The sequence below is a fragment of the Colletotrichum siamense genome, assembly GCF_013390195.1.
Source record: "Colletotrichum siamense strain Cg363 chromosome Unknown KSG_Cg363_contig08, whole genome shotgun sequence".
NCBI lineage: Eukaryota > Fungi > Ascomycota > Sordariomycetes > Glomerellales > Glomerellaceae > Colletotrichum > Colletotrichum siamense.
In genome coordinates, this window is record NW_023501021.1 from 3,186,135 (window position 1) to 3,206,953 (window position 20,819).

Below are 20,819 nucleotides of genomic sequence, written 5' to 3' on the forward strand. Positions count from 1 at the left end.
TGGTCTTGGATGAGAGGACACCCGGCGGCATCCCGGTAATATCCTTGTCCGCTGGCTAGCCCCGGACGAGGGCTGCCTGATTGGGCAGCTGCTCCAGCTCGGCCCTGCAAGTTGGTGCCGCCATTGGTCATTTAATCTACTGCGGTACAATGCAGGAGACCCCTGTCACGTTTCTCCCATGCGCTGTCCCACACACCCTTTTTTTCTTTTCTTTTTTTTGCTTTTATCTTTTTTTTCACTGCCCACCACCATGTCCACACACACCCCTGCCCATCGCACAGCACACAGCATCCACAGCACTTTCCTCACATCTCCACCGCGAGGCTTGCTGTTTGCACCCCCCAACCCCTCTGGGGCTGTCTCCCCTCCCCTCTGATTTAGACGAGGAGAGGAAAGGACGCAGAAGCAGCAGCAGAAGCCGCGCGAGAAAGTGGGTGGTGGACGAGAGGAGTGGGAGAAGGCTTGGACGTTCTCTGTCTTCCCGCTCCCGCCAATGTCAACGCCCACTCCCACCTTCAGTCCCAATCCCACGCCCATGTCCACGCCTCCCCGGTCGTTATATCCCCTGTTGTTCCCTTTTTCTTCCATGCCTCTGCGAGTTGCAGCAAGAAAAGCATCGAGAAGCTCTCTGCCTCTACTTCTGCTTTTGCATTTGCTGCTGCTGTTGTCGTCGCCGTCGTCGTCGTCGTCGTCGTCTGCCCAAGGTCACAGGTGCGTTCGCAACCTTTCACGGCTCTGAACTCGAAGGTAGTTGCATCTGCGTGCTCTCTGCTATTTGCCGCTGTTCGTTCTTGCTGCTTGCTGCTTGCCTTGTTTCCTGCTTATACTTCTGCTGCATTTTGTCTGCCGTTCTGTCTGCTTCGTACACAAGTCAACCAACGCGAGCGCGCACGTTCTTAACCCTAACAACCTTTTTTTTCCTCTCCTCCTGAATCCTTCTCTCAACCATTCATCCCTATTCCTCCTCTGCCGGGCTGGCAATTTGCGAATAACTCCTCATTCCATCTTTGCGTTTTCATGGTTCTCTGCGTTTCCTCCTCGAAGCTCGTCACCATACACACAAATCGGTCGGCGAGGTGTACATCCGTATGCCCTCGTCGTCTCGCCTCCAATTTGCCCCACGGCTGTGGTAGCGTAGCGCGTTGCATGGGCATTGCCGTCGAGTTAACATCGCCCTCACCGTCGATATCTCCTCGTCCCCTCGCTTCGCATCGCATCGCCTAGCCTAAGGTACCGTACCGTTATATCGCCCCTTGTATTACCTTACATTGCACCTCATTCTACCCCGAACGTCCAGCAGGGCTTCCAGCTCCACTGCGTCCGCGCCCCCCTGACCTGTCTGGTCTGGCATCCCGTATCTCGAGTGAGAGAACAGTTCCCAAAACGCGCCTCCTGTCTCTGCCTTTGCCATATACCATACGCACTCATCATTCCCCATCATATATCCACTCCAAATCCTACCTTGCTCCAATGCTCAAATACCTACCCTGCTCCTCTCCTGCCTCCTCACTCGCCCATTCCCCCCGACCAGAGCCATCTTCTGCTGCACCCTCGCTCCGATCGCCATCTCTCCTCCTTCATGCTCCCTTGTCATCTCATTGCACCGCACCTTTCGTCTCTTTTCGTTCCTGTCCTGTCTGGTCGCGCCAGAAACTGCAGTACCTGCCGGTAGCCAGCCAGGTCCATTGCGTCTCGAAACTTCGGGTTCCGCTTCCGAGTATCCTCGCCGCGTCGTCTCTTTAACCGAAGCTGGCTTGATTATTCAGGGGTAAAGCATCAATCCCTACTGCCTTCCAATACCGCAATACCGCTACCCTATGTTTTCGCTTCTCCGATCTGGCGCTGTAGTAAGCGACCATTTCCTGGAGCCCGAAATGTCCACTTTATATCAGAAAGGGGTCCCAAACTGGGTCTAGCACGCCTCACCCGCGCGATCCTCGTCGACATCCAGGGGATGAACACCACTTGGATGCCATGCCCCCAGGCCCCTGACAGTGTCAAGGAGCAAAAAATAAAAATACAGACGCGCCCTGCTTTCTTTGTTTTCTTCTTGCTGCTACCAGTCAACTTAATACGTCGAAGCGTTCGTGGATGAGGGACTAATGGGTCTTTTCTCTATGCAGCATCACCCCCACCATCAGCCCCAGGGTCCAGCACCTACTCAGCACCTGCAGCACCAGCAACATCCTCGACCCTCGAGCATCGTTCATCAGCAGCACCACCCGCAGGCTCAGTCGCAACAGCATCCTTCGTACGCGTCCGGCCATCCCATCGCCCCCGCCTACCAGCAGACGAGCCAGGCTTCCAACGCCCAGCACTCCCAGGACGGCCTTCCTTATTACGCGCACCCGAGCCCTTACAGCACCCCAGGAGCGACAAGCGGATACACTTCCGCTGGTGAGTTTTACCAACACCGAGACGTGACGACGAAAACGACGCGTCTTGACAGCTTCACAACAACATTCACTAACATTCGCATCTAGACCAATCCGACATGATGGCCGCCGCTCAAATGCCGAGACCACCTTACCCTCCTATGTCATACCACACGCCTCAGTCGAACTCGCCTGCGTCGGTAGCATCGCCCTCCCAACATGACCAGCACCGCAGCATCTACGGCCAGCCGCCGTCTCAGCCTCTCCAGCAGCACATGTACTACCAGACTCAGCAAGCGCACTACCCGTCCATGCAGGCGCAACCTCAACAGTCGCCGTACGCTCAGCACGCTGCCCAGACGCACCAGCCCATGTCCTCGCAGACCAACATGATGATGTCGCAGCAGCAGCAGCAGCAGCAGCAGATGCCTCAGCACGCGGCACAACACAGCCAGCAGCAAATGACCAACTCTCCGCGCGGCCACATGAAGACGGAGCCCCAGGTGCCTCTGCAGCTGCAAAAGCCTCAATCGACCCCCATGCAGCACGCTCAGCACCCCCAGAACGGCGCTGCTCTCAACACTCCTACCGGTTCGACCCCCGGCGGTGTCAACCCCAACGCGGCCCCCGGCCCTATTCCGGCTACCACGCCCTTGGTCGTCAGGCAGGACCAGAACGGAGTGCAGTGGATCGCGTTCGAGTACTCTCGCGACCGCGTCAAGATGGAGTACACCATCCGCTGTGATGTTGAGTCGGTCAACACGGACGAGCTTTCTGCTGAGTTCAAGACGGAGAACTGCGTATACCCCAGAGCTTGCTGCCCCAAGGATCAATACCGCGGTAACCGCCAGGTGTACGAGACGGAGTGCAACACGGTCGGATGGGCCCTCGCCCAATTGAACCCTCCTCTGCGCGGCAAAAGAGGCCTTATCCAGCGTGCTGTGGACAGCTGGCGCAACAGCAACCAAGATCCCCGGCTCCGAAGCCGTCGAGTCCGCCGAATGGCGAAGATGAACACCCGGAAATCGGTCCAGGGCGGTCCCCATCCGGGTGCTCATATGGGCGGCCCCAGCCCACCAGGGATGCCGCAAGGAGCGGGTGGCATGGGTCCCGCGGGTGCATCAGCCAAGATGCCTGGAATGAACATGGGTCATATGCCGCACGCCAACGCTCCGGGTGGAGGGGATGAAGTCGGTATGTTTCACCAGATGTGATTAAAGCCCTCCGCATCTGCAGCGTTTGCGAGCCCAGTCGTTGTCTGTTGTTGATTGTCGTTGCATCGCACATACACACTGCCCGGCATCCCCCCTAAAGATCGTTGATTATGTGATACCTTTCCCCTCTTCCTCCTGTTAGCCGTGGTCTAGAGCGACACGAGCACATCACACAAAACACATACAATTTTTTACCTCTGTGCCTTTACCTGCATCTACTATTACCGTCAGAAGTCTTGGGAATGGGTTTGTTACACTTTGTCTTTTTTGCGCTTCCTGTCCGTATAGCGCCGGCTTCCTTTTTTTCGGTCGCATCAAAGCAACTGCTACTTGATACAGCAAAGCTCGCCGCGGGTTGAGAGGGATTTCCTTTTCTCTTCGGCACAGATCTGTACATTACCATAGTTGCTGCACGCAGTTGCTGCTGTTGCTGTCGTTAGTCATATGTTCCCGAGCTTGTCGGGCAACATACTGCGGTACTCTTAGAAGAGACACCGGCAAAAAGTCGCATTGCTTAGCGTTTTGCATTCACCCTTGTTTTGCGTCCCAGCCGCGCATGGCTTTTCTACCACTCCTATCAAACGGACGGGAGGGAACTAAGCTCTTGCCATGGCACCTCTGTACCGCAAAAGCAACCCCCTCAAATCCCTTTGTTGTCTTGAGCGTTTCGCGTTGCCGTTGGTTCGTGTTGTCAGGGTTGCCGATCAAACATGTTTACCCCTCCCACTCCGCTCAACCTGCAGACATCTCCGAAACTCGTTTCCAACCCGTCATTGCAACGTTGGCTGACTTATCATGACTGACTAGGCGATGGAGAATACGTTGATGAGCACCACCATCACCACCAAGCCCCGACCGGCCAGTCGGGTGGCGACGGCGACGTGAGACAGTCGCAAGTATTCTCCGGTAGCTACGGAGGCTATCCGGCCCCCAGCTCCGGGTCCATGCCGCACATGGGCAGCTCTCATGGCGGAGCCATCTCCGCCCGTCGCCACAGCCGCAGCGAGAACGACGAGCCCGAAGACCTGTTCCCCAACATCCCTGAGGCTAAGAAGCGCAAGTTCATCCTCGTCGAGGACAACGTCCGGGGCTCGCGCCTTCGTGTGAGAGTCACGCTCGATGGCGTCGATACCAAGGAGATCCCCGACTCCTTCCGCAAGGGAGCTTCCGTCTTCCCTCGGTCGTACTTCCCACGCGAGATGCAAAGCCCGCCTCCCTCCGCGACCGGGTCCAAGTTCTTCATGGAGGATGCTGATGAGGAGGATGACGGCGTTGAGGAGACTGACGGCCGCACACGCAGAGCCCGTGGTAACAGCAAGGCCATGGTCAAGGTGCCCATTGGTGAGAACACCGAGGGAGAGGTTGCCATCCCCCGAATGAGGAAGAGCGTGAGAGGCAAGGAAGTGCGTCTCAACGACCTCGGATACCGGATGGCCTGGCTCCAGAGCCGAGTCTTCGCAGGTCGCACTGTGTTCCTTCAAAGAGCCCGTGAGTATTCCAAGGCTGTGTCGAACATCACAAGACTAACATCGTGCAAGTGGACTGCTACCGTAACAAGACTCGCTCCGCGATTGAGTCCATCATGCAGGACGTCAAGACCCTTGCGCCGCACTACGAGACGCGTGTCGGCAAGCGGAAGTGGAACGAGAGAATGAGAAAGGGCGAAACCGATGATTAAACCAAATCGGCCACGACGCAAGTCGCAATACGTTTGCCAAGTATTTATCTGGTCACGCACATAACCGCGCCGTCCTACGAGCACAAACTTGACATCAGCATTCTCGAGCGAGTCCCCTCATCGAACCGATTCATACCTTTTTTCCTGCTTTCGTTTTTATCTCGTTTCCGCGCATCGTTAATACCGACGTCTCACGACCCTTTTGCGACACAAAAAAACTACCACTCTGTATCATACGTGCCGATCCGACAAGTTCATAAAGGAGGCTGCTAAGGAAGAGGAGATACCAACCGTTTGGTTTTCTCATATGGTGATGACGTGACGATGAACCCCTTCAATTTTCTTTTTCTCTACGAAGGATGAAAAAAGACGTTTGCTTTTCAAAATCATTACTCGTTTGGGGAGGTTCCTTCCTCATCGGAAGGTTTCTGTTCTGCGCCATTTTTGTTCATTGCAGCAAGCAGCACACGAGCTTTGCTACGACGCCTTGGACCACGACAAGACATGAGGCGGCTTTTTACTTTTCATGGCTCGACGTTTCTTGCATTTTCCCAAGCTTGGGGATGAGGTTTCCTACGTTTCCGCGGTGCGAGGGTTTGGAGGTGGTGGACGGTGGGTGAGGTTCGTTTTTCCTCCACCGTCTATGGTCGGCTTCTTGGTACATTTTCTCAAAAAAAAACTTTTCATGCTCTCGCTTTTTGTTGCTTTTTCGGCAAAGGTCAAGTTAGGGATTTTACTCGTGGAGGAATATGGGGATTGTGGGCTTGGGTTTCGGGTTTTCAGGCTCTTTTTCTCCTTCGGTTCGGAGGCGTCGGAGAGCGTACTTGCTGGTAAGATATGCTTCGTCCGGCGGCGGCATGGAGGGTGTGACCATGGTTCATAGATTTTTCTTTACTCAAGATTCTTATTTTTTTCGGTTATCTCGTCGCATCTGTGCCTCACATGTGTTTGTATGAGTGTGCGTGTGTAGATGACATATCAGTCTTGGTGCCGTGATGGACTGACCACACACCCCTGGAGGATATGTAGTTGGCTGGGCACAATTCACGAAATGTTGGTAAGGTCATCGCGGCTTCTTGGAGATCTGTCGTGCTGATACATGCCGCACTTTATTCGCCTGTTTCCATGACTCGCGCGTGCAACACATATTGTTCAGAGTTCATCTGATGTTGAGGTTTGTCGAACTCTGTGGCATCCTCACCCGAGCTTGGCTTCTCACGATATAGGTCGTTTGTCTGAGGTAATCTAGCACATACGACCATACCCACTGGAGAACTCGGGATCCCGTCCGCTCTCCCATAGATAAGCCAGTGAGGGCTGGAGTAGTAGTCGGGTCGGTGACGACCGGCGAATGCCCGGTGTTGTATGTATTTTTGCTCTCATCCCTCATTTTTAAGAGACGAGTTCAATAGTAAGTTGATGACGAATATACAGCCTTCCTCGCATGGTTTGGGATTGGTGCATGTTCTTGATGACGGAAGATCTCTATGCTTTTACTCTACATCGCTGCCGCCTATGTGATCACTCCATCGAAGCCACATCCTTTGGAGCTCTCTCTCCTCGTTGGAAGACAAACAAAGCCTCATCTTTTCCGGCGAAACTCGGCAGCGGAATTTGCACCACCTTGGTCCACTCCTTGTGTTCCCTCTCCATGTATTGATCCATTGTGACGCCTTTGAATCCCGTGTACCCGTTCCCGTTCTGCGTGCCAACGACCGCAATAGTGTCGCCCTCGTACGCCTCAACCAGGCCCCTGGTGAATCCACCCTCCTCGCCGCCCGCCACACCACCGCCGACGACGGGGTACACAAGCAGCAACGCGAGGTCCCTGCCCGAGTCGCGTTTCTTGAGCCACTTGACGCCGTCGGCGATCTCCGTGTCGGAAACCCAGTTGACGCGCCACTCTGACTGCATGTTGTCTACGGGGAACGCGGTGACGCCGTAGAGGCGCAGCATGAATGTCCAGTACCCGTTGCCAGACCCCATGTCGGCGACGGCCCTTCCCGCCAAGAGAGTCTTGAGAATGGAGAGGGCTTCGTGGGAAGGTGTGGCACAGCCGAAGTGGTGCATGAAGATGGGGAGGACGTGGTGAGACTGCACGCGTTTGGCGGAGGAAGGGTGCGGCCCGGCCCATTCGAGATTCCGGCATGACCACGCCCAGAAATCGACATAGGGGTTTGGTGGGCAGGAGGTTGCCTTTTTGCATTTCGGGATTGCGAGGGTGGTGGCCAGGGATGGGTGGATGTAGCGGTGGGCGGTGAGGTGAGAGGCGATCTCGAAGCGGAGGGAGGACTTTTTTGCGTTTGAGAGGAACGATTTTAGAGCAGATGATGTAAGAGTTGTCGGGAGGAAGATGGAGACGTAGGCCTCTACGTCAGCTTGAGGAGGAGGGTCGAGCTGAGGGAGGTGTCAGTCTATAATTCGGCTGTGAATTCACCATCAGCGCTCAAAAGATGAGAACATACAGGTTTCCCCTCGTCATCACGATACCACGCATGAAGACCGTTCTTCCCCCCCATGTTCACGATTTCCTGAACCTGGGGGAGACGAACCGAAGTCATGGCATGATAGACGTAGGTGTCGCGCCTAGGGTCGATGCCGAAGGAGAGGTTGACGGCGGAGTAGAGGTTGTTTTGGGCCAAGAGCTGGTTCGCTTTCTCGTGACGTTCTCTGTCTTCCGCGTAGGCCTTTGGATCAAATTCGGGTGCGCCTACGCAGTGCACGAATTTGCCGCCCTTAGACGACATTTTGGGCTGTTGATTCTACAGAGTGAGATGAGTAAATATTTTGACGTTATTTTGTTGCGTTTGTCATGAGAGATTTTCAGAAAAGTTTGGCCTCTATGAAACCGAGTTAGCAACAAGTTTCTCTGCAGTGACAATACCAAGCTTAGAACCCACAGATATGAATGTTGAACGGATCCTGCATCACAGATCTCGGAGCGTTGCAAGATTGTGATCCGGAACGTCGCTTTTAGAACACGCCGGGGTTTCGGGGCCGCATTTTCGGAGCGGACGGATGTCGTCATTGCATTTCGCTGAGCCTCACCCACTTTTTCCGGTACAGTGAGAGGCGTCGGCTGCACTGTGAAGGTCGCGAACGAGCCACGCGAGCGGTGGGGAAATGTCCAGCGACCCCGGGCTGTCAGGTTTGTACTGTGCGCTTAACCTTACCTCAACCGGCGGAGGTAACGGAATGGAATGTTTGGAGAAACAAAACATCTCTCTTTTGACTTCATTTTCGAAGACTTTTGCTACTCGTGCGGATGGTGAATACATACAACGACAGTAGCGATCACGATAATCACGCTGGATAGAAAGGCGTTGCGGCTGCGGTCTAGCTGTTGCTGCGAGGTAGCATTCGGTCCAACATGACATGGTTGTTCTCACTTCTTGACCACGAAATCGACGGCTTTTCATCATATCTCAACCCACGTGGAAGCCCATCCATCATCTGCTCCGAATCGTGAGCTGACCATTCAAAACGTCTCGATACCTGCCCTGCTTCCCAGGTCATCGCCGTGCCGAATTGCCTGATCCGCTCGTCACCATGTCATGACTCGGAAGTCGGGAACAGGCATCGGGCCACCGACACCGCAACACCGCTGCGCCGGACACACAAACATTCATCCGCTCCCTCGGGAGTTGACCGCGGTCGAGAACACCAAATTTCTTTGCCGGCCTCTCCCCCACACAACCCAACCCCGACCCTCCACAATCCTCAGGGGTAGGGCCGATTCTGCGGGCACAATGCGGGGTGCTGCATACCCAGCATCCAAGCCATTGGGCCTTTTTGGCAAATTTTTGCCCCTGTTGGATGCTTCTTCAGGCCTTCGAATGGCTTCGCTTGCGGTGACGTAGTTCCACTGCACCAAGCTACACCACCCCGGCGGCTTGGTCTCGTGGCACGATGCTGGGATCAACCATTCATGCTTGCCATGGCTTCATCTCCAGACCCCGTCTTGATGGATGACCCGGGGGGCCAATGTCCGACCTTCTCCCGGTCCCGCACCCGTTGTAAAAAGTACAAAATGCCCGCCTGCCTCTGGATCGGCGTGAGGTTCGAGAGAACGGTCGTTGCAGCGTCTGCTCGGAACCAGTCGGCACTCACCCCGTAAACATCTACCACCATGACCCGACTCAGTCTGCTGGCCGCCTTCTCCACGGCTTGTGCCACGGCATCCGCCCTCGTCCCGAGACAAGCCGTCCCGGGTAACGACACCGGTGCCGCTGCTCCCACTGTCCAAGTCAAGAATGGCTCGTACTACGGCATTTACAGCCAGTCGTACGACCAGGACTTCTTCCTCGGCATCCCTTACGCCCAACCTCCCGTCGAAACCCTGCGTTACCGTGCTCCTCAGCCCCTGAACTCGACCTGGGAAGGCACTCGCAACGCCACAGAGTACTCGCCGCAGTGCTTCGGCTATGGAAGCGACACGTGGGTGCTCGGAAACTACGTCTCGGAGGACTGTCTGACCATCAACGTCGTCCGGCCCCACGGCGTTTCACCCGATGCGAAGCTGCCCGTTGCCGTATGGATCCACGGCGGTGGCCTGACTAACGGCGGTAGCTCCGACCCGCGGTACAACGTCTCCTTCATCGTCGAGCAGTCCGTCCGCATGGGAACCCCTTTCATTGCCGCCAGCATCAACTACCGCCTGCATGCTTGGGGCTTCCTCTGGAGCGACGAGATCAAGGCCGCCGGCGCGGGAAACCTCGGTTTCCGTGACCAAAGGCTAGCTTTGAGCTGGGTCCAAGAGAATATCGCCGCTTTTGGAGGCGACCCGGAGCAGGTCACGCTCTGGGCTGAGAGTGCTGGAGCTCGAAGTGTCGGAACGCAAATGCTGGCCTACGGAGGCCGCGATGATGGTCTCTACCGCGCGGCCATCATGCAGAGCGGAACCGGCTTGGAGACGGACTTTGGCGAAGTTGAGTCGACCACCAACCCGTGGCAGGACTACTACGACACCATCGTCAACAAGACCAACTGCACGTCTGCTGCGGACACCCTGGACTGTCTCCGTGGACTGCCAGCATGGGATCTGAGCGATGTCATTAACGGCACCTCCAGCCCCTCCTTCAACGGCATGGCGGACGGCGACTTCCTTCCCGTTCCGCGTTCAGAGCTCATCAACGCGGGAAAGTTTGTCCACGTCCCCATTCTGATTGGCGCCAACTTCGACGAGGGCACTCAATTCGGACAGAAGGGCATCAACACCACCGAGCAGTGGGACTCGTACCTCCGTGCCCAGGGTGCCAACAACGTCACTATCGAGGTCCTCTCCGCCCTGTACCCTGACATCCCCCGCGTCGGCCTCCCTGCAACGCTCGACGGCCGCCCAACGGGTGATGAGGCTGATCTGGGATACATGTACAAGCGCGCTGTGGCCTTTGGGGGAGACCGCGCTCAACATGGGCCAAGGCGATACTGGGCGCGAAAGTGGGCTGAGGCGAACCAGACAGTGTACTCATACCACTTCAACGTGCTGGTCAACGGCATGATGCCCTCCGACGGCGCGAAGCACTTCCAGGAGGTCGTTTTCGTTTTTGATAACACCGACGCCGTGGGCTACAAGACCGCCGTCGCGGTGGACCCGTTCGAGGGCAAGCCCGAGACGTTCAAGACACTGGCTGATATGATGTCGCGCATGTGGGTTTCGTTCATCACCAAGGGCGACCCGAACTACAACGGCGTCACCAACACGACTTGGCCGAAGTATGACGTTGAGAATCCCTACAACATGGCCTTCGATGTCAATGTCACGGGTATCGCCTACCAGGAGCCGGACACGTACCGCACGGAGCAGATTGAATATCTGATCCAGAAGTTGTGGACTCAGGAGTAGTGCGGAAATACACGGATATGGAAACCTAATGTTCTAGACGATGGACGTAATGTAATGGATCCATGATAATATAGGAGTATAATACCCCAAGAAAATATCTCTTGCTGCCGCAATCTAGGGAAACGCTGTTTCTATATTCTGGCTAGCTCCTGCCAACTGGCTCACCCCTCGTCCACTGTCAACTTTGTGAACATGGCACTGGCAAAAGAAGAGCCATGGGAGAATCATCAAAGGGTTGTCAAATCGTACAGCTGTCGCCAGTTTGCCCACCTATAAATGAAGTACTTACTGCTCTATAGCTCCCTTCTTCCGATGACCCAGTCCGTACAGAAATACATCAAGTTCGAGGAAAACTCACCTGGCTCGCGGCCTCATCCTCAAGCTTGCCTCGGCCGGTTCATGCGTCGCCACGCTGGCACATACTCGTCCCAGCGGGGGATCTCTACCACCCTAATAATGGGATCAGTGTGGCACCATTCGCATCCATGTGCATAGGTCTCGCCATGAACACGACAATCTCGAATATTGACGGTTGGACGCCCGCGCGAAGGCGTGGTGCTAGACCCTGACGTGACCGAAGGAGACCGAGGATCCGATCCGAAGGTTTGGTCTCCAAGGCCCATGGCTGGCTGATGCTGAGCCGAGAAAGAGCTGGAGGAGGCCTCAGCCCGCATCGACGTGTTAGTACGCGCCGGACTTGCGGCTTGACTGCCGGATACACCGTAGGCGGAAAGCCGCAAGGGAGTCGTGGGCGGTATTTCCGGAAGCGCGTGCTTAGGTGGAGGTGTCGGTGCCGGCAATTGGCCCTGCGTAGGTCTCTCCTGTTTTTGCCTAAGTGGGCTCTTGGGCGGCGGTTGAGGAGGCTCTTGAGGGCTGCTAGGGGGGCTATATATCGAGCCGATTACGATGCGTGGATCGTCCTCCGAATCTTCCTCAGAGCTCACAGACGGTGAGGGTGCTGCGAACCTCACGGTTTTGGGCTTGGCCTCCCGGACCGCCGTCACGATCTTGTTGCTGTGATAGTCATTGAGATGACAAGGGACGCTCGCTTCCCCGTTCGACTCATCAGATTGCTGTCTCCTGAAGCGCGGCAACCTCTCGTTCGCCGCGTGGCGAGTTTGGTTTCTACCCTCCAGTTGATCGTACGTGGCCGGCTGACTCTGCCGAGGGTATGGGTGCTCGAGTGCTTGCGGGTGTATAGACTGACCCGAGTAGCCGCTGGAGGCATGCGAGTTGGTGCTTGAAGGAGAGGAAGCCCGTCTCCTGGGGGCGCGTAGCTCTGGATCCTCATCGCTTAGCGGACTCACCTCTCCATTCGCGTACGTGGCTCCCGAACGGGGTGATCTTGGAGGGCTGCTAGGAGGAGTTGACGCAGGATAGCTGAGTCGTCTTCCGGGTGTTTGCTGAGGCATCGGGAAAGGCTGTTGCAACCGGCTGCTGTCATGCTCGCCATGATCAGTGTGCGAGGAAGATTCCTGCCAAGTCTGGGCCCTCTGCCGAACCCGACTGTTCTCATAAGATTGACTTGAGCTCGGGCAGTCACCGCTTATACCGCACCATATGCTGAGTGCGTCAACAACACTTGACACATGCTTGTGAATCACGGCATCTGACGCCCCCAAACTTTCTGTCCACTCAATCGTCTTCTCGCGCATAAGCGCAGCTTTAGCGGCGAAGTCTGGATCGGGTCTTCGCCTGTCTTTGCAAAGACGGCACTTGTCTGAGGTGAGGCAAAAAATGTGCATGGTCCTGAAAAGCGTACTTTCATAGAATCGTGTAAGGCTCTGTGCCGGTTGACTGTTGAATGGGTGCTTCAAGGATGACAAGAAGTTCTTCATGGGACTCTTCAAAGGACTCTTCATGGGACTGGAGGGAGTCACAGGATGGGCCGCTGGCGGGATAAAAAGAGCAAAAGGAGGGACGTCAGTCGCATTGATCGTGGTGTCCCAGCCGTTTTGCTGTCTGTACGACCAGTACGCTTTTAGGATCTGGGATGATGGCAAGCGTGGAACAGGACGTTGGGTGCCGTAGTATCGCTCGGGGTACTCGGTGTACACGTCGACACACTCGTCGCAGAAACCGATGATGGTATGGAGCGAACGTGTGTGTTTGCAGAGGCTGCACTGGTCACTCGACCTCTTGGGACATTTTTCGGTGCTCCATGTTGAGTGGGCGCAAACGGTGTAGAGAGTTTTGGTTTGCCAGCACATCTTGAGAGTCGAAGAGAAGACGTGAACCTGTTTTATGTGAGAATGGACTACTCGGAGAACTTGCCTGGTATTTTCAGAGTCGAGGATAGAACTTATTGTGCGGTTAAAAACTTAGAAAGTGGTGGAAAATGATGTTGAAACTAATTGAGAGGGAAGTTTCTCGACCTTGTCTTGTCTTTATCTTATAGTGTAAAAAATGTATGTGGGATAAAGATCAAAGACCGGTGTCCAGCCATTGTTCTAATGGTACATTCTGGTAGATACAGAAACAGGAGATTGCTACAAAGATATTGTCTGCATACACTCAGTAAGGCCAAGGCCTTTGTACGCGTTATTGAGTGGGCATGTTTCTCGGGCTGAAAGGGAGTTGCACTTGCTGTTTTTCTGCGACAGATATGGTTATTCTGTTTGGGTTTGCGGAGGGTTTTGGCAGCGAGAATTGTTTTCAGGTTTGCTGACCACTACGAAGGTTTCGGCAAGGCACTTACTTACATCAGGTTGGGTTAGCATGGCTTCACTACCAGTAATCCAACGAAACCGTCGCAGCTTGAAGCAGACATATTGCCAAAGATGATCCTCATGAAAGTCGTGATAATTGTGCTATTCTGGGTGCGGTGCTCAAAGGCCCATTCCAGGGTTCTGTCCAAGCGCATGGTGGAGGACGTCGATCGAAGCGACTCCCCTGCGCGCAAAGCTGTCATTTCCAGGCCGCATTTGCTATCGGAAACCCGCCCCATACTAAAATACTACCCCGAAAGCCGTACACCTTCTTACAAGCCGTACTTCTTGTCCTTGTCGGCGATAGGGAAGTCCTTTCCGGTGGTGTTTTTGCTACAAGGGGCGATCAGTTAGTTTCAATCAGGCCGACGGCGGATTGTTTTGGAATACTAACTATTGGCCTCTGACGAAGTCGCTGATCTGCTCGTCTTTCGCCTGCTCTGCGGCACTCTCATTGTCCTGGGGGCCTTGGCCGAGAACCTTTTCTTGGAACATGTCGACAGCTGGGAACAATATTAGCTTCCGCGATTCGAGGGTGCAAAGGAAAGGTGTGGGCAAGAGAACTTACCCTTATCAAGACCATCCTCCTGCTTCTCGCTCTCACGACCACCACCGGCCATGCCGTTGATCTTGTCCATGAAGCCTCCAGACTCTTTCTTCTCGGGCTGCTGCTGGGCCTGGGACGAAGAAGAGTCCTCCTTGTTGCCGGTGAGCTTGTTAACGAAGTCCATTGTGACGATGTTGTGTGCGAATACTACGATATGATTTGTATCGGATGCGGGATTGAAATTGAGTTGAATGCGGAGGGAAAAGTCAATTGAGGACGAGCGGGATGGCTTGGCTACTTGTAGTAGAGAAAGGTCGCACGAGAGAGAGACAGTCAGACATCAGCGGCGGGGGTTATCGAGACGGAAGGGTGGCTTAGACTGTCAAACCCAGTAGCACCTCCCTCTCGACCAGTGGAATAAGTCTTGGCAAGCACCATTTCTTGGGAGCAGAGGTCGAGTCGCGATGCACCACGCGCTTGTCCACCCGCCCGCTCATCGGTGGAGTTACATCATCAGCTGGTCAGGGGCCACTGACGCAGGCTAGGTCCCAATCAGCACAGCGGGCAGGAGCACAAAAAGCTGGCAGACACAGCTGGACGTGCGTTTGGGAGCGAGGTTCGTCCTTCAAGTGCCAAGAAACACAAACAAGCAATGAAGCTAGGAGGTGAGCGCACATGAAGCTAGCCCACGCTTGGTGACGTGATGTCCACCCATCCCCAGCGAGTTCAGCTTGCTTCGCCGGAGGCCCCCCCTGCCACACAGTGTTGACCCCGCCAATCCTGTCGTTCCAGCTGATCTATTGGACGAGTACCGTCGGGACCCATTTAAGGCCAAAACCAAGCTTCGGCGCACCGCCACCACGCCACATGTCCGCGGGGCATCTGTGGCTCAATGTTCTCTGACTTCACCGGCTGAGTCAATGCTGCTGACACTTGGACCACAAGCTCAGTCATGCCGATGACAGCGCCCCGCCATCCCGAGCTATATCATCGTGACGGCGCGGCATTCTTACAGTTGTCGCAAACCCTTCCACCCAAGGAAACCCTCGCAGTACACGGCAACGGTCAATATGGGCGACAAAAACGCCACGGATATCCTCCGCCGACCCCTCTACGGTACGCTTTCTTGCGAACGTTTACCCCTCCATCCCCCACTGACAATGGCACAGTGTACGACCTCCCGGCGGAAGTCCTGACGACACTCTCCCTCAAGCCAGACGCCGCGATCCCCGACCAGTCGCCTTCCTCTCCCCCGTCCAAAGATACATCCGGCTCTGATCTCGTTGGCTCTCAGGCCTGCTCGCTCTGCGGGCTTACCTTCTCCACGGTCCTTGACCAGCGTAGCCATCAAAAGTCTGACTGGCATCACTACAACCTCAAACAAAAGCTGCGCGGCGCGAAGCCTGTGACGGAGCAAGAGTTCGAGAAACTCATTGGAGGTAATGCGCCGTTGTACTTATCCTGCGCATGCGAGCTGTGCGACTGACTGTCGGTAGATCTCGACGAGAGTCTCTCAGGCTCAGACTCCTCCGAATCAGAAGACGAAGCAAACGACCAAGAATCCACACTTACAGCATTGCTGAAGAAGCAAGCTAGACTAGCCGACCAGAGGAATTCATCCGTTCCAGGAGAAAACGCCGACGATGACGAGGTGGGAGGACGGCCCGGAAAAGGCAAACCGCCACTGATATGGTTCACCTCCCCGGTTCTTCCGCCAAATACATACTTTGGTCTCTACCGTGCGATCCTTTCAGGAGAAGAGCTTCGAGATGAATCAAAGCTGGTAGAGGTGGTGAGGAAGAAGCAGCTAGATCCCATAGCCATCCCTAGAGTGCCCAAAGACGGCTCTGCGCCGTTACCAGCTGTGGCTTACAAGGGACCGCACTTCTTTCTCTGCATGATTGGCGGCGGTCACTTTGCCGCCATGGTCGTTGCCCTTCCGCCACGACAGAACAAGTCTGCGGGCGCCCTCAACAGAGAGGCTACCGTCCTCGCCCACAAGACTTTCCATCGGTACACTACTCGTCGCAAGCAAGGTGGATCGCAATCAGCAAACGATAATGCAAAGGGCGCCGCACACTCAGCGGGCTCCAGCTTGCGTCGTTACAACGAGCAGGCTCTGGTCGAAGACGTACGAGAGTTGCTACGGGAGTGGAAGGGATTGCTGGATACCTCAGAGTTACTGTTCATCCGGGCTACCGGCGCAACCAACCGACGCACATTGTTCGGTCCATATGACGGACAAGTCTTGAAACACAATGATACGAGACTACGGGGGTTCCCTTTCAGCACGCGGCGAGCTACCCAAAACGAGCTGATGAGATCATTCATTGAGCTCACGAGGCTCAAAGTCAGAGAGATCAACCCTGAGGACGAGGCAAAGCCCCGGACAGAGACACCGACACCTAGCAAAACACCAACGCCGAAGCCGACGAAACCAAAGTTGACGGAGGAGGAAGAGACGGCGTTGCTTCACACGTCGCAGATCCAAGCTCTGATACGCCGCACCAAGCTCCCTGCTCTGTTGTCCTACCTGAAACAAAACGACCTCGTGCCAGACTTTCAATTCCAGCCTCCCGACCAAAATTATCATTCTCCAACACCACTCCACCTCGCAGCACACCAGAACGCTGCGCCTCTAGTCCTTGGTCTCCTCACTCGGGGTGGCGCATCGCCGCTGGTCACGAACAAGGACGGCAAGACGGCCTTTGACCTTGCGGGAGACAGGTCTACTAGAGACGCCTTCCGAGTCGCACGCTCGGAGCTGGGCGAGGAAAAGTGGGATTGGGACACGGCACATGTACCGGCACCACTGAGCAAAGCAGATGCCGACAAACGGGAGGAACGAGAGCGCAAGGAAAAAGACAGCAAAGAGGCCGAACGCCGGAAAGCCGAGGAGGAACGGCTGCGCTCCGAAGGGCCCAAGGTTGACGACAAGAGAAGGAAGGCTGCCGGCCTGGCATCGGCGCAGCCTAACAAGTCAGCACAGGAGAAGAGGGAAGAAGAGGCTAGGGGGCTGACGCCTGAGATGCGGATGAAGCTGGATCGGGAGAGGCGAGCCAGGGCTGCCGAGGAGAGACTCAGGCGTATGCAGGCGGGCGGATGATGGAGATGATGCAGATGATGCAGCCGCGTTGTGTTTGGTATGGATTAGACGGGTCAGTTGCGCTCACCTGCAACGGCGACAGATGGAGTGACTAAGCAATACGAGCTAGATGCTCTTGAAAAACTTATTACCAAGGTACACCTTGTAGGCCATGAAGTGATGCAGAGTCTTGCTGGGATCGTTACTCAGACCGTCGTTGTCGATGTGAGGTGCATCGTAATGGCGATGCATGCCCTCAGCGGTTCTCATCCCCCGAGCCGTCGCAAGACGAAGTGGCACGACATCGTTTGAGACAACAGAATAAGATGAAGGGCCAAATTTTACGGACGGGAAACGAGCCTGCAAGTCGCTTTGTCACAATCGGCATGGCGTTCCGAGACATCCGTATTGAACTCGAGAACTCATGTCGCCATCTGTAGGATTCTTGGGATATTCTACAGAGCCGGAAGCATGCAAGGCAAGGAAGGTGCCATCTAAACACGCAACGAAGCTCACGTCTGTGCAAGTTCACATGCAACTTTACGCTACCTCGTATCTGTCCATGGCAATCCTCCTGCAGCTTTGCGCAAAGTCACTACCAACGTTCATGCAGGCCACACGAAACTAGTCGGCTCTACGTTTTCTTATTCCTCCGAGTCTTCAACTCGAACCCGATCTTACCGGTGAATCGACTTTTCACAGCCACCTCCTCAAAAGCAATGCTCCTGGAAGACCCAGAGATCTTGTCCCCACGTCGGAACATTCGATCTTTGCCGCTTAGATGTCATGTCAGGGGAACGGATGCAACGAATCACCTTCGGAACTCGACCGCGAGAAAGAAGCATTGGATCGAGTCACTTTCCGCGGCCTCCGCAGTAGCGCCCAACATCTCAATGCTCCTCGATGCACCGACTTCCCAGCCCTCGATACCACCAAGTACAGGGAAGATTTTGACAGATGACACCACTACCACCACCACCAGAGTTGTCTCTAGTGTAAGTAGAACGAAGGAGCCTGAACCAACCAGTGACCCACGACACCGCCTCCCCCAAGAAGAGGCCCGCTCATATCGCGGCAGATCGCCCTCATTCACCGAGTCGATCTTCTTGGCCAGGGATCCAAAGGCAAACAGAGTGCCGTCTTCACAGCCACCTCCTGGAGTACTCAGGAACAAACGGCAAGGAAGGGGAAGAAAACCATGACAGAACCATTCTCTTCGCAGTGCCGTCGTTCCCAAGGACGGCCCCGCGTCAGATGGCACCCACCCGCTGGATGGAGGGGGACTGGGGGAGGGATACCATAACCACCAACAGCTCAGCTCGTGTCATGAAACCAAGCCAACCCCGCCCCCACCGACCGACTTCTTTTTTTCCTGCTCTTCAACCTTTTGCTAGGCTAACTCTGGTCTTTTGACTCTCCACAGTCGAAAGACTACGGGAGGAAAAAGCCAGCATGCGAAAGAGGGCCAGAGTCGACCCCGTTGGCCGTCATTGCCGTCCGCGGTCCGGTGGGCGGAGCAGCCGGGGAATTTTCTCTTTGCTCGAGCTTGGAGCCAACAAGCTTCACAGCCACTGGTCAAGGTCACGGTAGCAATGGTCGTCATTGCATGAACTGTTCGGATTGAACATTATGCATGTTTGGCGGGGTATGGCATCGAAGATCGGAGCCTCAAGGAGAATTTCGTGAGTTCGGATGAAAAGGAACAAGACGAAAAATGAGACGAATGGGATAACCCGGACTAGTGTTGTCAGAAGCAAAGTGGAAAAAAAGGCAAGGTAGGGAAACGTTGATATTGGGACGAACACTTGACTCGCCAACAAACCGAAAGGCCTCGCGGCATATGGGTGTCGTCGTCTATCCGTACGTGTCTCTCTCTCTCTCTTCCGAAAACTGACGGCGTGTGAGACAAGGCGGCCATCGAACGACTCTTACCACAGACACAGAGACAACGAGGTTAGCCACAACTAGAAGAGAAACCCATCGTATATGCGGTTTCAAACAAATTCGATGCCCATCTCGGACATCGCCAGTAAGCCGCAAGGTGTGCAAGTTGGCGCGAGAGTCGACTAAGACGGTAGTTGATGGTCGTCCAGAACTATTCATGAAATGTGGGCAGCTGTCGACAGAAGACCTCGGGCAATTCATCGTTCCCCTTTCGCAGGGGTCGGCCCAGAGGATGCCTTTTTCGGACATCAACGACAACCCTTGGTCCACCACCGTCAGGGTTGCACCGTGGAAGACACCCGTTGGGGCGCTGGACACCGAAGGGATAGCCCCTGCAGCTTGCCCGGCCCTGGCTCCTCCCCTCTCCGCCAGCAAGGCTACGGCGTGTTGTAGCCATCACGGGAAGCGATTTTCGGGCTGGATGGTCCGCCGCAAAAAAGGGGATCCGGTTGGCGAAAGGTGAGAGGCACGCCCGGCAACGGAGGTGCACCGGTGAGCCAAGTCTTAAAAGGTGAATTTGGGCCGCCCCCAATCCCGGCTATTCATTGTTTGGACCCTCCAAAGTGCCGAAGAAACAAATGTAACCTTGGCTTCACCAACAACATTGCTGAGAATAGCTGCGCGGTGGGACGAGGGAAATGAGTGAAGAAGGGTCCGCTGGTGAGCCATATGGCAAACTGAGAACATCCGGACCATGGCAACGGAACCAGGCGATCTCATGATCGGGACCGAGCCGTGATTACGGTGTCTCTCCAAGGCCCCGTTTTTGGATGCTTCGGTTTCCTCATTGGGCCTGCCAGGGATTGACCCAATCTGCGGCATTCAATGATCGACGAGAAGACGGGGCGGTAGCGTGCGCTCTGGGGAAGAAGGCAAAAGCACCGGAGCTTTCATCAGGAGTATTGAATTGTATATCCAATATTTCATCTCGATAACCACCACCTCGTGGACAATGAGATGACCGTTGCGGTCTGCGTCGTCGTCGCGTTCGGATATCGGCCTGAGAAGGGAGATTGGAGTTATTCAACTCTGCTTGCTCTAGAGCGGTGAAGGCGTCGGATCCTTCGATTGACAAGAGGAGGACTCGATGGCCAGGAAGACATGTCAATTCCGCGGAAAGCATGGCCCGTTACCAAAGCGCCGTTGTCTATGAGCGTCAGGTAGGCAGGCCGTCGGAGTTAGGAGGCTAGGACTGCCATCCAATTTCCCCCAGTCGCCACCAGTCGCTTAGGGTCGTTCAGTGTACGCCGCACCGCACGAGCCTCAACCGTCAATCAGTTGTTCGCTCGTCTGGAGTAGAGGGCCGTTGGGGTTTTTTTTGACAGCAGCATATGGAAAAAAGAAACGTTTCAGCCAAATGCATGTGGAAATTGAAGGGCATTTCTAGACCTCCAGAGGGGGGAAAGAGACGGTTGTATCACTG

The 20,819-nt window shown here is 55.1% G+C and overlaps 5 protein-coding genes across 5 annotated transcripts; 3 read left to right on the forward strand and 2 right to left on the reverse strand.

Annotated features, from left to right (window-relative positions):
* Positions 1-2,117: 2,117 nt before the first annotated feature.
* On the forward strand, positions 2,118-5,267 carry CGCS363_v012382 (uncharacterized protein; the record flags this gene model as incomplete). Its single annotated transcript, XM_036644231.1, has 4 exons — positions 2,118-2,397; positions 2,484-3,569; positions 4,397-5,077; positions 5,128-5,267. The coding sequence occupies 4 exons, from the start codon at positions 2,118-2,120 to the stop codon at positions 5,265-5,267; spliced, it is 2,187 nt and encodes a 728-aa protein (XP_036491121.1).
* Positions 5,268-6,788: 1,521 nt separating this feature from the next.
* CGCS363_v012383 (uncharacterized protein) lies at positions 6,789-8,014 on the reverse strand (the record flags this gene model as incomplete). The annotated part of the gene is made up of 2 exons (XM_036644232.1): positions 6,789-7,664; positions 7,733-8,014. The coding sequence occupies 2 exons, from the start codon at positions 8,012-8,014 to the stop codon at positions 6,789-6,791; spliced, it is 1,158 nt and encodes a 385-aa protein (XP_036490176.1).
* Positions 8,015-9,396: 1,382 nt separating this feature from the next.
* Positions 9,397-11,112, forward strand: LIP4-0 (Lipase 4; the record flags this gene model as incomplete). The annotated part of the gene is made up of 1 exon (XM_036644233.1): positions 9,397-11,112. The coding sequence occupies one exon, from the start codon at positions 9,397-9,399 to the stop codon at positions 11,110-11,112; it is 1,716 nt and encodes a 571-aa protein (XP_036491125.1).
* A 2,980-nt stretch (positions 11,113-14,092) lies between these two features.
* CGCS363_v012385 (uncharacterized protein) lies at positions 14,093-14,551 on the reverse strand (the record flags this gene model as incomplete). The annotated part of the gene is made up of 3 exons (XM_036644234.1): positions 14,093-14,153; positions 14,215-14,323; positions 14,389-14,551. 3 exons carry the CDS (start codon positions 14,549-14,551, stop codon positions 14,093-14,095), a joined length of 333 nt encoding a protein of 110 aa, XP_036491126.1.
* Positions 14,552-15,437: 886 nt separating this feature from the next.
* On the forward strand, positions 15,438-17,473 carry CGCS363_v012386 (VMS1-like protein; the record flags this gene model as incomplete). Its single annotated transcript, XM_036644235.1, has 3 exons — positions 15,438-15,483; positions 15,537-15,806; positions 15,864-17,473. 3 exons carry the CDS (start codon positions 15,438-15,440, stop codon positions 17,471-17,473), a joined length of 1,926 nt encoding a protein of 641 aa, XP_036491123.1.
* Between the last annotated feature and the right edge of the window lie 3,346 nt (positions 17,474-20,819).